At 35.8% G+C, this 16,819-nt stretch overlaps 1 protein-coding gene across 2 annotated transcripts in view; it reads left to right on the top strand.

Moving 5' to 3' along the window:
* LOC117402389 (pleckstrin homology domain-containing family G member 1-like) overlaps positions 1-16,819 on the top strand; it is a 52,775-nt gene that overhangs the window by 23,520 nt on the left and 12,436 nt on the right. For both annotated transcript variants that reach the window (XM_034003476.3, XM_034003475.3), the window contains exons 3-5: positions 5,614-5,714; positions 10,236-10,305; positions 15,935-15,981. In XM_034003476.3, the coding sequence (XP_033859367.3) occupies positions 5,614-5,714; positions 10,236-10,305; positions 15,935-15,981 (218 nt within the window). The remainder of the gene's footprint in view (positions 1-5,613; positions 5,715-10,235; positions 10,306-15,934; positions 15,982-16,819) is intronic.

Genomic DNA, 16,819 nt, shown 5'->3' on the forward strand with positions numbered 1-16,819 from the left:
AGATCTGCATAATTGGTAGTCTCTCGGAAGACATTGTATATTCATGAGGACTTTAGTTATTATTTAACATGATGTTTAAATTAATTTATTACAGCAATCTAACTAAAATGCTCATTTATAATACAAGTTATTTCTGCCATTTTAGCTCTGATGTGTGTACTCCTTATGAAAATGTTGAACTGTACTTTAACATCTAATCACTAAAGGCTCCAATAATTGGAGCCATATGACCAGAAGGTCACCTCTGTCACTTAGCAGATAAACCCTGCACCCATGATTGTGTAGCAAGTTTTACAATATAAAGAGAGAATATAATAGTCTGACTATGCCACAGTGGGAACACCACTCAATGAGTACAGGGGCAATTACCCACCTGAACAGGTTGTTTTATTTGGCACTGGAATGGGTTTATTAGCAACACTCATGCAAGAGAAACAGGACAACTGAATGGGCCGATTTCAATAATTTATGACAGACCGTTAACAACTCTAAATATACAAAGCACTATCATAAAATTGTTGAATAAAATCATAGTATAAGTAGTATAAAAACGGAAACTGTGCGTATTAAAATAATACAATAATTGACAATAAAACAACAAATACATACAGCAATAAACCATAGAGGGTACACAGATCAATAAGTGTTTTTAAAAAATCAAAGGCCCGAATAATAGTAAAATTCTACAGAGGGTGAATGTTGCAGCTTAATTAGCAATTACCTGATTGCAATGATGTGTTATATAAATGCAGTCAAGCAACATTAATGTAATGTACAGTGGTAGACACACCAGGCACAGTGGAGGCAAAGTTGTGTCTTTACCAACGTAAGAGAAAACCATTGTGAAAGCACGACTGTGTTGCTTGGTTTTCCACACTGTATGAATAACAAACTGACTTTAATAGCCTCAGAGTGCCTTTTAATGACAAGTTTATGGTACTTTGTCTCGTTAAAACTGTATCATACAATCTTTCTACCATACATAGAACTAAACCAAAGCGGCGAGGTTGAAGATAGTCCACATTCCAGATTCAAGCCGCTTCAGCGAGAGCAGAAGATTTACACAGGACTGGAACGCGAGTGCAGCTTTGTAGTTCTGGCAGTGATTCAGTGCCGTACCTTTAAAATAAAACAGAGAGCAGCAGCATCACTATCTATGTAGCACTGCAGTACAATTAAAGCAACCATAGCAAACGCTTAAATACATTACTAACTTAAAAATAAAACAGCACTGCTAGCTGCATCTACGAGTCCGACTTTTAAACCCGCCCCAAGATCGATTAACAGGTGAATCTCATTAATTAATAGATCTGCTTGTTAGTGAAGGGGGAGGAATGGCTGTGACAAACAGTGCAACAGCTTTAATTTACCAAATGTGAATTATATAGCTCAACAAGAAGTGCACAAAGCAAATGTTAATAAATAATACATATGGCATTTAAATAATAAAATAAAAGTAAAATATACAAGTGCTCAAAAGAAAACGTGATTAATTAAACAACGAGCCATCAACTATTACTAATACGGTGCAGTGTTACAATTGCTTAGCTGCAAAAAAAAAAAAAAAAAACAAGACATGGCTCTGGTTTAGTTTCATCTGGTTGAATTTGAGAAATACTTGAATTTAACAACAACAACAAAAAACGGAAACATGAGCTACATGTTTAACTATTTAAAAAGCTCTTTTTAAATTACTGTTTGCTTGGTCTGGAAACCTTTTTAAAAGAACATGTAGTTTTACTTCTTAATGGACCTCTTGTTGAAAATGTAGAGACCGTAATGGTGTTCAAAGAAAATAAAAAATAAAATAGTCAATAGGTTTCGAAGGTTGAGCTACGTGGATTTGGCTGTGCATAAATTTACAACTCATTCATGTAAAATTGCATATGTTTCCAATCATGCTGTTGTGATGCATACTGAAACTCTAATGTGGTAAATAAAACTACTTTTTTTACTTGACATCATGAGTTGCGCCTACAGTTCTGCAGACTCATAGTCTGATATTGGCCTGTACATCAATGTTGAAGATACTTCACATTTTGAAGGTTATAGTGCTTAATCAAGTGTCTATGACTCACTTTGTACCATTATACATTTAGTTTGTGTTGGGAAGCACCCTTTAGATTCAGAAGCTTTGCTTAAATACATTTTAAAACACATGTATATCCAACAGACATGAACTGGTGTTCCTGGCATTAAAGCCATCCTGTGAGTTCTGGGAATTCCAGGCCTGAATGGCAACATTGGGATTTCTGTGAAAAGAAAGTGTGGTTGTGCTTTTGGTGTCATGGCTTTTGTAGTGAGGGAAGGAGAAGTACATAATATGCTTTCGAGAATACTTTGGTTGGCATCAGGACTCTTTATTCAAACAAATTAGACTACCCTTTTTCCTTGGATAATTCACCACTATTTAGAAAAAAAAAAAAAAAAATCCCAGTCACAATCAAACCCTTCTTAACAACTCTCTTAAAAACAGAGCTTCAGCTTTTTAAAAGCTTAATTTGTGTGTTTTGTTTTTTTTTAAAACAACTAACTTCCTCTGCAGAGAAAAAAATCTTTTGAAAGCAGTGTTCTGTTCAGGCTCCAACTACACAGTTTTGCTGAGGTAGAATTTCCATACAAGGATGTCCCTGTTCTTATCTCTGCAGAGTTCTGTTACATATTGAAAAAGAAATGCAGTGCACAGATGTATCAAGGCAGGAGTCTATGTTAAACAAATCTCTTAACGGGTAGTCAAAATACATTGATAATCGCACCAACTACTGAGGATTGTTTCTTGTAGCCTGGCTGCTGACATGTTCACGTGTTGTATCTCGAGTGAGTAAAACAAGCATGATTTGTTACTTTGCTACCATCAGCACTCTGGGCCCTGATGGTATCAGCCATTCACTTAGCTTGTCTGTCAACAAGAGCATAGCTTCACCGCTTCCCAATTTGTGACAAGCCCTGTCAGTTATAAGAGCTTATCTGATTCTGGGCAAAGCACTAAAACACGGGCGTTCTACAGAGCCAACTCATAAACTGCTGAAAATGTCTAAAATGAACCAGCAGGGATTTTAGAAAATGAAATCTCAGGGTTTCTTTCTAATAAACAGGTAGGACTGTTTAAGTAAATGGAAGTAATACCAATAACAATAATATGAAAAAGCTCAGTTCCTTTATTGACAAAATAGATTTTTCTTAGATGACATATGAAAATCTTGGTTTGTTTTATTTAAGGTATTTTCAAAATATATTTTCCAAATACAATTGTATTTTCTATTGAAAATACAGTGTTTCCAAAGTAGTTTGTATTTTCTATTGAATATACATTTACCTAAATATTTTGCTCAAGTCTGGATACATGGCATGACTACATTTCTATCTACTCCATCTCAGTCTGTGCTGAGAATTAAAACCATTTGTAAGTAAATACACCCTATGAAAGACTGAAGTTTTACATGCAGAATATCTAGGTCTTTTTCATTTATATAATGGTCATGTTTGATGTACAGGTATGCACAAAAGCCATGATTTTCATGTTTTGCTTAATTTAGGGTGAATTAAAGGTAGTGATAACAATGGTAGTGGTAGGGCAGAGCATTGGTTCAGAACTGATTGTGTGTGTTTGTGTGATCTTGGTCTACAGTGATAACGGTGTGATAGCTGTGTGTTGGGTTAGTTGCAAGGATGTTGCACCCGGGTTGGGGTGTCATGTTAAAGAAATATTGATGCTGTGCAGAACATTGATTGCTGAAGTACAAGGTTAACAGGTTCTTTACAGTTTGAGATGCCAAGCATCAGTTAGGCCATAAAACAAAGACCTACATGGGGATTTTAAAACAACTCTGACCAATTATCAGGAAGGGGTAAGATAATTGACTTTGGTTTCCTGGGCAAAGACAACTAACAACAGATTTCAACCCCTGGGGGCTGGTATTTTACAGTGATTGCATAATGAAACAGTAGCAGCAAATTATAGTTCAAACTTATGTGAGATGTAGGAAGTTGTTTAAAGGAGGATGATTAGGATTAATGATTATGTTCTGAATGAACAGTTGTTTTCTGGTTTATTTCATTAGTTTTATTGGCTCATTTTTTACTCTTGGAAGTCAGATTTTGTATGTCCCTTGCTTCTAAGTTGTTAGGGTTGCTGCCAGTTTAATTTTACCTGTCTAAGCAAAAGGTTTGAAAACCTGTGAGGGAGCTAAGTGACACTTTAAATGGCCCATTTATTTTTTATGAAATAGCTGTATAATTAGTAATTATTTTAATGATTATTATTATTATTATTATTTATTTCTTAGCAGACGCCCTTATCCAGGGCGACTTACAATTGTTACAAGATATCACATTATTTTTTTTACATACAATTACCCATTTTACAGTTGGGTTTTTACTGGAGCAATCTAGGTAAAGTACCTTGCTCAAGGGTACAACAGCAGTGTCCCCCACTGGGGATTGAACCCACAACCCTCCGGTCAAGAGTCCAGAGCCCTAACCACTACTCCACACTGCATAATGTTTCCGCCAAATAACTAAGTATAGTTTCTGTACTTGTATTGAATTGTATTATTCCCTTTGAAAAATAAAACAAATTTGTGGACACCATATATACAGTATACCATCATATATGAGAATGCTTTCTGGGCTACTGGGCATATCTACAGTCCTATGGTTCTTTTGCTAAGTGAGTTTGCTATGATTTTGCCATTTTAATGAATTTTTTTTTTAAAGAAATGTCAGTTTTGTAAAAGTAGTGTTTTATTATGAGCAGTGAATTCCTCTGAATGGAATGGTTTCACTGTTAATGTTAAACAGCTTTGTTTGTTCTCTACCTAAAGCCTGTGAAATATCAGCTGAAAGACATGTCTGTCACACTGAGAAAGAGCAGACTTTACATTTTGTTCTTGCAAACGGTGTGTTAAGGTGATCAAAGGTTCACACACTAATGACTGTTAATATAGGTGCTGACAGCTGGAGAAGAAAATGCTGTGCCACCTCTTCATGCTTTTCACCATCAGCAAAACTACCTATTATAATAGTTTTCTGTAATGACATTTCTGTTTGTTATTGACAGTAGAACCTGTGTGTGCGTGAATTATTTTCTTGGTGTGTGTGGTAAGGTAGGGGGGAGGATGTGTGCAGAGTAGAGGCTTTGCACATGGGTGCACGTGTGTGTGGGTGTCTGGTGATGGAAACTGTGTTTAATTATTTAATTGACTGATTTGAGGTATGGTTGGAAAAGAGAACAAAGGATGAATGGATGGGCGTTGTGTAGGAGAGTGTGGAGCTCAGAAGGAGTGTAACAGAGTGAGAAAGGTACCGTGATAGCTAGGCATGGATGCTGTTTTGTTTATTTTGAAGAGTTCTGTGCGTAGGGTTTTGTTCACACTGTTATTTTGTTCCTGCGTTTTGTTTTGTGTTTATTAAAAGTGCGTGGAAAGCGCTGAACTGCAGTTCCTGTGTTTGTACTATTTTCCTCCATTGTCTGCCTTGGCCACAAGCCACACTACCACATTTGTTAAAACTGATATTCTTCTTGCTTAATCACAGATTAATTATTCCTTTACTTTTTAATGGAACGCCAAGATTGTTATTGTTTCTTACCATTACCTATCCCTTTGTCTCCAGGATTACCTTGACTGCATCACTGACCAATCCAGGCTTCCCCTTGGGACAGAGGAGAGGTCAGAACTCTTTGGCAACATTCGTGATATCTACCATTTCAACAGGTAAGGGGGCAGAGCTTTTCACAACTGCAAAATCACAACACAGCTTGATTTAGCACTTGCATGGCAGTCCTATGAGAGGAATGCAGTGGGAAGAGGCTAACAAAGCTTGACAGTGACAGCGGGATACAAAGCATGTGATCCCCCTGCAGGTCTTTCTGTACGTTTAAGCTACTGCTACAGGATCCAATGTCCAATGTGCTTTTGATGTGTGCAATAATTGTTTGTGTTTTATTGTGGCGTTTTGAATGTTCTCTTTGTTGTTTATGCACTTTTTTTCCAAAAACTCCTTAAGGAATGAGGTGATTATTTTTTAAGGGGTTTCCCTTGTGGAATAAACTTGACTGCCGCAGGTTAAATAACTTACTATATAATACTACGTGTAAGGAAAGACAGATATAAATAAGGATCTGGTTTTACTAGAAAGCCTTTTCATTTTGCATCAAAAGATGGAAGCCAGTAAGAAATGTTTTTCCACTGGTCATGTTGCAGTTGTTGCTGCAAACTATTGTGATATTATAGACCTATTTTAAACTGCCTTTTAGGTCATGAGAAATAATCATTATGAATCAAATAATTTTTATAAGCTTATACAGTGCAGACAGAAGCTGTGAGGCAAATCACATATTATCTTCTACCAACAGTTTACACACTTGGTACTCTGCAAGTACCTCTGATTTTTAGACAGCCAAATAAGGGGTCATTAGGCACCATCTGCAGTGATGTTAGCCCTTATCCACCAGGGTTTAGCTTTAGACCACTAGACATGTAGCCATTTGCCAAATGACAGAACCCTTGCCTCATGCAGTCCCCCACATGGGTAGTTGGTGAGTAGTTATGAGACCTTGAAGTCTTTTTTATTTGTTTTCATACTTTCTGTCATTGTTAAAGTCAAGACTTAAGTACAAAAAGTAATTAAAACAATGTATGTATAAACAGCTGCAATAAAATCAGAAAGCATATGTGTACAACCATTTTGCATCATTTTGCTTCTGTATTATACTTTTTTTATTTTTATTATTATTATAAGGATTTAGTTTTGTGTTTGAGGTGCACAACATTGTATTACACTGTGTGACAGTAAAAAAATCTTGAGTCTGTTTTTTTTTAGTTTTACAGACACTATGGGCAGGATTTTCAAAAGGTCGTAAATGATAACTCCAGTGTTAATCAAGAAATCTGTATGTAGCTTTGATTTTGGCATTTTCAAGCGGTTCGTCTTTCGTTATTAAATAATCGTCCTAATGTGATTTCAGAAATTATGTTGATTTACGAAATAATGTTAATATCTTAACGAGCAGTGCTTTTTGCGACTATTTCATTGTTTGCGTGGGAATTTAAAACCAAATCTGTGTCAATTGTCATAATTTATCAGGAGTTAATTTGCATTTGGAAAATGAGGGTTTTAATTAACAAAAGACTATAACTCACCTTGAAACAGACGCCGACGTTACAGAGACTACCTAGATAATTCAATATTTGTAGTTATGGAAATATTTTAGAATTTTATATACTTGTGGTTATGAATGAGATTTGTTCACTTGTTTTAACAATTTGTAACCTTAAGCCCGGAACACACTGCCCGATAACATAAACAATAAAAAGTTATTGGTACTTGTATGTCATTGGTCTGATCTGGGAGCCATTTCAGGTGTTAACGCATTTCTTGTTAAAAAGCTTTAATGTCACAGGTCACGTACATCACTTCATGTCTCAATGACTAAATAAGGGGAACTCAATCAAAATGCATGTTAACGAGATCAAGAAAAATGAATGGAAGCATAATTCGCTTTTATGAAAACTGAAATGGCTCTCAGATCAGACCAATGACATTGTGTCATTGTTTTTCCTTTCCAGTCATTCCTAAATATATCATCCATGAAACTACAATGACACAGTATAATGAGTGAATACCTTCTGATCCCATCAAGATCTCAGGCTAGTTTTTGGTACAAACTTAGAGGATGGTGTGAACATCAGTATCCATGTTGGGGCTGATGGACCAATTGAGGTCAAAGGTCAACAAATCAAAGGTTAAAATTCTGTTTGACGTTAAATATAAAAAATGGCATATTTTGGTTAGAGCACAAAGAGATCTTTCCAGCAATAGCTGTAGCATTACAAATACAAAAAGTTATTGGTACTTTAATGTCATTGGTCTGATCTGAGAGCCATTTCAGTTTCCATAACAGCAAATTATGCTTCCATTCATTTTTCTTGATGTCGTTAACATGCATTTTGATTGAGTTCCCCTAATTTAGTCATTGAGACACGAAGTGATGTACATGACCTGTGACAAAAAAGCTTTTTAACAAAAAAGCTTTTTAACAAAAAATGCGTTAATTAACGTTCTCATCGACTTAATTTCAAAGCATTGACGGATTGATTTAATTAGCACATTTATTTTGAAAATTAATATACCACGAGTTAGATACAATAACACTGTTTTTTGAAAACCCTGCGCTATAGATCTTAATATACATGTTAGGCTCACAAGGATTTTAAAACTCTGTCCCAAATAACATTTAATACACTGAAGATCTGAATATGTAAAGCTGAGAAAAAAGACATTCTGGAGTGAGGGTATTATTGACTCTCAGAACAGCTCGGATATAGAAATAAAGCACCAGAGGGCTTTATCAATGTCATTATCAATTATTGATTTTGGATTTAGAAGAAGATCTAATGGGCAAGTAAGTAGGTTAGAAAGTGTCATCCTTGAGTGTTTCAACCGATTTGCACTGCTTTTGTCCCTTTCGGAATTGTACACACCTGTCTGTGAAATTGTGTAGTAAAGTTTTACTGTACTCAAATTGGCTTAAGTATGTAATCCTAGGTCCATTATCATCCTCCTTGAATTGGCTTTATTTATTTTATTTTGGGGGCAGTCCATGTCAGTTCAATCACCCTCGAAAATGAAGGTTTATGGATTTTGATGCTGTTTGGCAGGGATGTTGGTGTCATAGAGATATAAGATTTCCCCAAGTTTCATGTCTCTAGCTCAAACATTTTACGTGAGAGGTCACCAGATATTTCACCTGAAATGGCTCCCAGATCAGACCAATGACATACAAGTACCAATAACTTTTTATTGTTAATGTTACAGTAAAAAGTAAACTGTTGCTTTGTGCTCTATCCAAATATGCCATTTAACGTCAAGCAGAATTTTGATCTTGAATTGTTGAACTTTGACCTCACTTGGACTGTCAGCACCAGCATGGATGACCAAAACCAAGGTTGAATACTGAATTTCACACCATCCACTAAGTTTGTACCAAAAATCAGTCTGGGATCTTAATGGGATCAGGAGGTATTCACTCATTACATTGTGTCATTGTTTTTCTTTTCCAGTCATTCCTAAATGTATCACCCATGAAACTACAATGACACAGTATAATGAGTGAATACCTTCTGATCCCATCAAGATCCCAGGCTGGTTTTTGGTACAAGCTTAGAGGATGGTGTGAACTTCAGTATCCATGTTGGGGCTGACGGGCCAATTGAGGTCAAAGGTCAACAAATCAAGTTCAAAGGTTAAAATTCTGTTTGACGTTAAATATAAAAAATGGCATATTTTGGTTAGAGCACAAAGAGAGCTTTCCAGCAATAGCTGTAGCATTACAAATACAAAAATGTTATTGGTACTTTAATGTCATTGGTCTGATCTGAGAGCCATTTCAGGTCAAATATTTGGTGACTTCTCACATAAAAACCGTTTGAACTAGAGACGTGAAACTTGGGGAAATCGTATGGCACCAACTCTATGGCACCAACATCCCTGCCAAGCAGCATCAAAATTAGAAGAGGTCAGGTCAGAAACCTTCCTCAAGTGATTGATTTGACATGGACTGACCTTTTTTTTTGGTACTCAAAGTGAAGTATCAAGTATTTTTTTTTGGCCACCTACAAAAAGGCACAGTATGACAACATTCAAGTCAATTATGTTGATCCCAATGTACACAGATATCTGAGTGTAGCCTCTATCCATCTGCTCCATTGCATTGCCTGTGCTAGAAGTATTTTTTTTTCTAATTCAATTACAGCTGTTGTGCTATCAATCTTCCTTAGAGAGGAATAATGTGTCTCATTAACAAGGTCATAAGGTACATCCTGGAGGTCGTGGCAGTGTATCAGATTCTGTGTTCTCTACTTTTCATAGGAGCAGAGTTCACTTCTAGCTATTCTTTGTAATTTTAACCTTGCTATCATATACGGTGTCAGACTTTCTACTGTATATGCAATTTAGGGGCCCCCATGCATGTTAAAACAAGAGGTATTAAATCCTAATTCTTTAGCAGTACCTGTCTGTACATTTCTCCTAAAGTTAGGTGGCATAACAATTTTATCATTAGAGAGAACTGATTTGAATTTCCCATCACAATTTTTTTTCACAAATGGCCTTTTGTGCAGTTAGGAGGTCTTCCATAGTTTTAACCCTGTGGATATCGTTTTCTTTTTTTAAATCCAAACACCTGTACATTTATTTATTTATTTATTTATTATTTATTTTTTGTTTCATTGCAGTGAGCTCCTTCAAGACCTGGAGAACTGCGACGCTGATCCTGTAGCCATAGCAGAGTGTTTTGTTGCGAAGGTAAGATTTAATACAATGTACAAGGGTTAGTTTAGAGTGAGTGTGTTTCTGATTGACACTCCTTCAAGCTGGTGGGTGTCTAGTTTGCCACCTCTGAGGTTAACAGCTGGTATCCTTCAAAAAAGGAACCCATAAAAAAACAATACAAAGTAACACACCTAGGGAGCTGCAGCACGGCAGAAAAATTACACTATGTAACACGATTTTTGTTCCTGGGTAGTAAGTGTTATTTCCTAATTGCTTATGCCTCAAAAGTATAGAAAATGGCTATTATTCCCCACAAACTTTGCTTTTGTGACCAGGACAGTGATATTTTGAAATTTACCTATTTCCAATGAGAAAACGGGCGAATTTGTGTCTTTTCGTTCACATAAAGTCAGAAAAAAACAACATATGAATCCAAATTAACATGTATTTATACTAAAGTAATACAAAAATGACTACAAAAGATTTAGAAGTGAGTAGTTTTTCAAGATTTACGATTATACTCTAAATCACTTTCACGAATCAGCCCCCAAATGTAGTCTCCCATCATGTTCTCGTTATACTGTCCTTGGTAGCGGCGTTCAAAGTCCAGTATATCCTGGTGGAAGCGCTCGCCTTGCTCCTCCGAGTACGCTCCCATGTTCTCCTTGAATTTATCAAGATGAGCATCAAGGATATGGACTTTGAGGGACATCCTACAGCCCATTGTGCCGTAGTTCTTCACCAGAGTCTCAACCAGCTCCACATAGTTTTTGGCCTTGTGATTGCCCAGGAAGCCCCGAACCACTGCGACAAAGCTGTTCCAAGCCGCTTTCTCCTTACTAGTGAGCTTCTTGGGGAATTCATTGCACTCCAGGATCTTCTTTATCTGTGGTCCGACGAAGACACCGGCTTTGACCTTTGCCTCAGACAGCTTAGGGAAGAAGTCTTGAAGGTACTTGAAGGCTGCTGACTCCTTATCTAGAGCTCTGACAAATTGTTTCATAAGGCCCAATTTGTTGTGCAGTGGTGGCATCAGCACCTTCCGGGGGTCCACCAGTGGCTCCCACTTGACGTTGTTCCTCCCCACAGAGAACTCGGTCCGCTTGGAAGGGTCCACCATGCAGAAGTAGCAGTTGCTTGAGTGGTCAGTGGGTTCCCGCCAAATTCTTGGGATAGCGAACTTCATGGCTCTCTTTTCCCCTCTGTACCATCTTACAAAAATACACTTATTTCACCCATGACTAATGTGTAAGAGATTCTCGCAACATTTTTCATATATGATATATTTTTTCAATAACATTGAAAATTGTAAAACATTTTAAAATTAAAAACTTTTACAATTTTAAAAATTTTAACAAATTTTATAACATAAAATTCCGAGCAACAATTGTCCATCTTACCTTCCAGAGTTTTTTTGCAGTGCTCGCAGGTGAAATGAGGTGCCCAGGGTTTGTCTTGATCCCCGACAGGCATGCCGAAATATGACTTGTAGGCCTCGCACATCTTAGCAGATGCTTCCACGGAGTACTTTTTCGCTCTTGTCTTGATAAATTGGCCGCAGACATAGCAAAATGCGTCTGCCAGATGCTTGCAGCCTCTTGATGCCATCTCAGAAAAATGCAGATATGTATCCACTTAGGCAGCTGGAACCAAACTGAACTGGTGGGCTTAAGGCCGCTGTATTTATACTACTATTTATATTACTGGAAAGTTCTAGAAAGTTCTAGAAGTTACTCCAAGTTTACTCAGCACTGAATCTATCTGGAATGTTCTGGAAAATAGGTAAATTTCAAAATATCACTGTCCTGGTCACAAAAGCAAAGTTTCTGGGGAATAATAGCCATTTTCTTTACTTTTGAGGCATAAGCAATTAGGAAATAACTACCCAGGAACCAAAAAAAAATAAAAAAATTAGTTACACTGTGTTATTGTTTTAAACAAAAGTTATATCTCCCTTCAAGGGTTCAGGAACAAAATACTGTATTTAATGTAATTGTTTTAAGAGGTGTTTTGCTTCTAGTATGAAAATGTTTTGCTGACCCGTACCGTAAGAAAACAGGAATGTACACTATAAACAACAACTTATACGGTTTCTCATGTGCATGTTAAGAGTTGAACAACTTTTCTCAAAACAAAACTTGTTCTAATGATATGAGAAAAAACTGTCTGAAAAAGTGAATTGCTTGGTTTGTTTTTGGCAACTAAGGCTTCCTGAGAACTGCTTAAATCAAATAACAGCACAGCTGGGAATCACAATGACTATCTCAAAATTCAGTAAACCACATTATAAACGTGCTAGGGAACACAAAGTAGTAGTTATAGGATAAACATTGGCCAGTTTAATTTTTCTGTTAAAATTAATACATAGAAACTAAACAAGATCATTAATGTTCACTTTAAAAAAAGGCACAGTTGGCTATAAAATCAATAAATAAAATATTGTTGTTTTTTTGTTTTTTTCTTTCCTGGAGTGTGTCCTTCTGGGCCCAAACACTGTAATTGATTGAAAGTGCTGAGTCAGTGGGCTTGACTGCTTTTGTATTTATCTTATCTTGTCATTGTTCTGTGTTAAACACTGTGTTCTCCTGTAGCATTGATAATAATGCCCAATGAACATTGATTTAATGTGAAATGCACTTCATCAGTTTGTCTTTCATAATTAATCTTTAGAAACAAGTCTGAGTCAGTGAAGCTGAACAGTGAGATTACCCTGGCTGCCTGCTAGGCTGCTTATATAGGTTATGGCAGATCACACACCTTCCTAGTATGAGGCCTGACAAGATAACATCTACAGGAAGTGATGATGAAGATACCAATGGTGCAAATAGGACTTTTTGGCAAGCAATACTTAAAGGCATAAAAACAGATATAAGCTTTTAAAATATCAGCCCAGCATTAATTTTCCATCTTCAGTAATATGCTTAGCGTCATGCTTTCAATCCTGTACATTCTTCCTTTTTGATGGGCAGTAATTGATGCTTAATTGCTTTTAACATTCCAAGGCAAATATGCATTGGCTAGCAATTAATTGTTGATTGTGTTTACCAATGATAGTAATGCGTGTCTTGTAGCACTTAAAAAAAAATACTTCAGGTTGTTGAGACATGATACTTTCCAATTAATATAAAATCATTATGTCATTCTGTCCATTGGGGAAGGGGTGTCATTCATTTCTATATGAAGAACTTTTTGAGCTTCCTTCAGTGACACAGTAGTAACTGGGTTTAGCAGCTGCAAATGAATTACAGTTGACCAACAGGCTTGGATTATCCTAATCTTTACACTAAAATGCAATTAGCATCATTTTTGTGAAATGTTACAAAACAAGTAACAAAGGACCAGAAAAGTACATTTAACTGTGCCTATGTATTTATTTTTTAAATATGAACAGTTTTAATTTCCTTTCATAACAAAAAGTTAGTTTATTGCATTTTTGTGATGAATCAAGTCAAATGTACTTTTCAAAAATTTAAAAAATAATAATTTGGGGTGTTTTCAGATTAATTTCCATGTAACATCACTGGGAAAGTAACACATCTTAATGTATAATTATTTTGACCTGCTGTGCCTACACACTTCCTGCTGTAACTAATACAGACAGCACTCGGATATCCGTTACCCAGATATACGTCAGTCGCGTTTTACCGCCCTTGTATTAAGAATAAAATCAAGTCCTGTTGTGTGTGTATATATATATATATATATATATATATATATATATATATATATATATATATATATATATATATATATATATAGATATATATATTATATATGACATTAGGCCAGGGCCTTATCGATCACTATATTCTGCAATATTGAATATTGACTTTGGATACTGTTTTAATTTTTTTAATCTTTTGCTAAATTGCATTGCCTTTTACGCTTTATGCAGTTCTGTGCATGGGTAACATTTTGATTTCATTTTGCTGTTGGGTTGTTAACGGTGCATTTTACATACTGCTGTAATACGTACCAGATTTAAAAGTATGTACTGTATTACAGTCCACGTGTCCACAGTCATCTCTTTTGGCAAGTTTTCAGAATCATGTCGTTCTGAATTAAAATATTGCTTTTGTTGAAAATATAGTACTGTACCAACAAAACCAACTACAGTATATCCAAATGGAAGCCTCCTTTTTTATAAAACACAGTCCTTTCAGTTATATATTTTTGACGTTGTATCTTTTTTGTATTCCCTGAAAAAGCGGCCAAGGGTTGAGGAGCAAACTAAACCACAATGCAAAGAACATAATTTAAATGCCAACACAAAATCATGGATGTGAAATTACCTTAATCTGTCATTTCCAACTGCAGTGTATGTAGGGGTTTTAATGAACTTCTTATATCATAAGATGTATGCCATACAGTGCCTTTTACTAGCAGCCATAAGTTCAGCACTAGCCATTTAAAAAGTAGTTTTAGTAAAATCAGCAATATTTAAATGCAGGACATCCCAAACATTTTAGTTCTAATGAAAGATGAGAGCCAGGCTCGAGTTCTTGTGCTGTAGTTTGTGGTGTGTTTGATTCTCGGGTGGGCCAACTTCTTCTCAGCTCAGTTCTTTGCCACTGTGTGCTGTTTTGAGTTGGTAAAATACCCTGTCTCATCATGTTCTGTTTTTAATACTGACATTTCATCAGAAATCGGTAAAAAAAAAAATAAAAAAAAAGCATACGGAAGTCTGTAAATGCATTTTACTACACACAAGACAGTTCATTTACAGTTTTTAATCCAACTCCACAATTAAAGTTAGCTGAATTGCTTTACCTAAACCGTTGACAACCCACTTTTAAATGTTATTATTATTATTATTATTATTATTATTATTATTATTATTGTGTGCTTTCAGCTGGTTTGATAAACACGCAGAGCTCTGAACAATTAACTTAACCTTTTAAAATATTTTTTGTTTGTTTTTGAATGATTACTTATTTGTTCTGGTTCATTTCATTCACGAAGAGGTGCATGCTTCACACAAAAAATACAGGTGTGTGATTTTTAAGAACCATTATATATATTTTTTTATTTTACACCTCCCAGCAATTACATAGTGATCTGCAATTGCATGTCTGCTTATATTTAAAACATAAAATGACCTGCTTCAGCAGGTAATTACTCAGTGTAATGTAAGCTGCTTTCCCTTGAGTTGTCATCAGCTTTTTCAGCTGTTAGACATGGGCATGACACACTCACCAGCCTAAGGTTAGAACACAGGGTGTGTGCAAACAGAAAATAAAATCTGTTAACATGGTAACAATCCGGGACAGTGAAGTTTGTTGTGTTTGTTCAGTGGGGTAATTACTTGACATGAATCGATTTCTCCATAAATAGAACAAGATAGCAAATTAGAGAAAAATCAAGTGTTCTGGTAGGCTATGGCCAATGTGCTAGCTGAAGTGGTAATGGAATAAGCATTTCACAATATGTATACTTGATCACTAGACATTAAGCTTATCCATAGATAAGATCACTAACCAATACAAATTTTAATTGTACAGTACCTATCCGTAATCATTTATTCAATAAGGATAGTTACAGAAGCTAACTACAGTAGCTGTATAAAATAGTGTAGTAGGATGCTGCTGTTGTAACAGACACCTATGAAATAGCAACAAATCACAAACGAATAATACAATCTGAGCTTTTTTTTCCCCCCCAGAGTGAAGAGTTCCACATTTATACCCAATACTGCACCAACTACCCAAGGTAACAAGAATGTTCTGTGAAAATGAAAATTTAAGCAAGCATTACAATTGTGCAAAATGGTGTGGACTGCAAAAAAAAAAAAAAAAAGTGTTATAGATTAGGTAAACCAGACCACTGCACCTTTATCAATAATACCACCATTAACTAAATAAATGAACAGAGATGTTTAAAAAAATGCATGGGATTATGTAGTGATTTTATATCAAGATAATTGGCTTTTTTAGAAGTGTAACCATTCTGGCTTTAAATAAACAAAGGCAGATCAGGATCTGATAACACTGTGGAGTGCATTCCTGAGATAAAGGAGTGTAATTGGTATGTGACTGTCTGCCTGCGCAAAACTGCACAGAGTTTTGAATAATCTCGGTAGAAGTCTCTCTCCAGTTAGTCTGTGGTGCATCGATATAATTGTAAGCAGGCAGTAGTTAACAGTTCCACGTTTCACAAATTGAGCAAAAATGTGGCCAGGCTTTGAGCCACGTCTAAATATGTTGGTCCTTGATTCATAGTGACGCTGACCTGTCTTGATAGTTTTGTAATTTAGGTTTGTACATGAAGCTAGGTATTGTACATGGAGGAGCCAAACTGTCTCTGCAGTGTCTATCTGTTTTCTAAAGTGTGTTCATTTCCATGTTTTTTTTTATTACTAGAGTTAAGAATTTTTTTGACATTTAGAAATTACAGTTATAATTCACGTCTATGTTTTTGATGTACAACCAAGCCTTTTTAAGATCAGGTTACATTTGCCATGATAAAACTTGATCTAAACCAGAATTTGATTAAAAGCGTTGAGTGAACGGAATGTGACTCAATGGCCTGTTTTATTGAGTATTTATAT

This window comes from Acipenser ruthenus, chromosome 5, assembly GCF_902713425.1.
Source record: "Acipenser ruthenus chromosome 5, fAciRut3.2 maternal haplotype, whole genome shotgun sequence".
NCBI lineage: Eukaryota > Metazoa > Chordata > Actinopteri > Acipenseriformes > Acipenseridae > Acipenser > Acipenser ruthenus.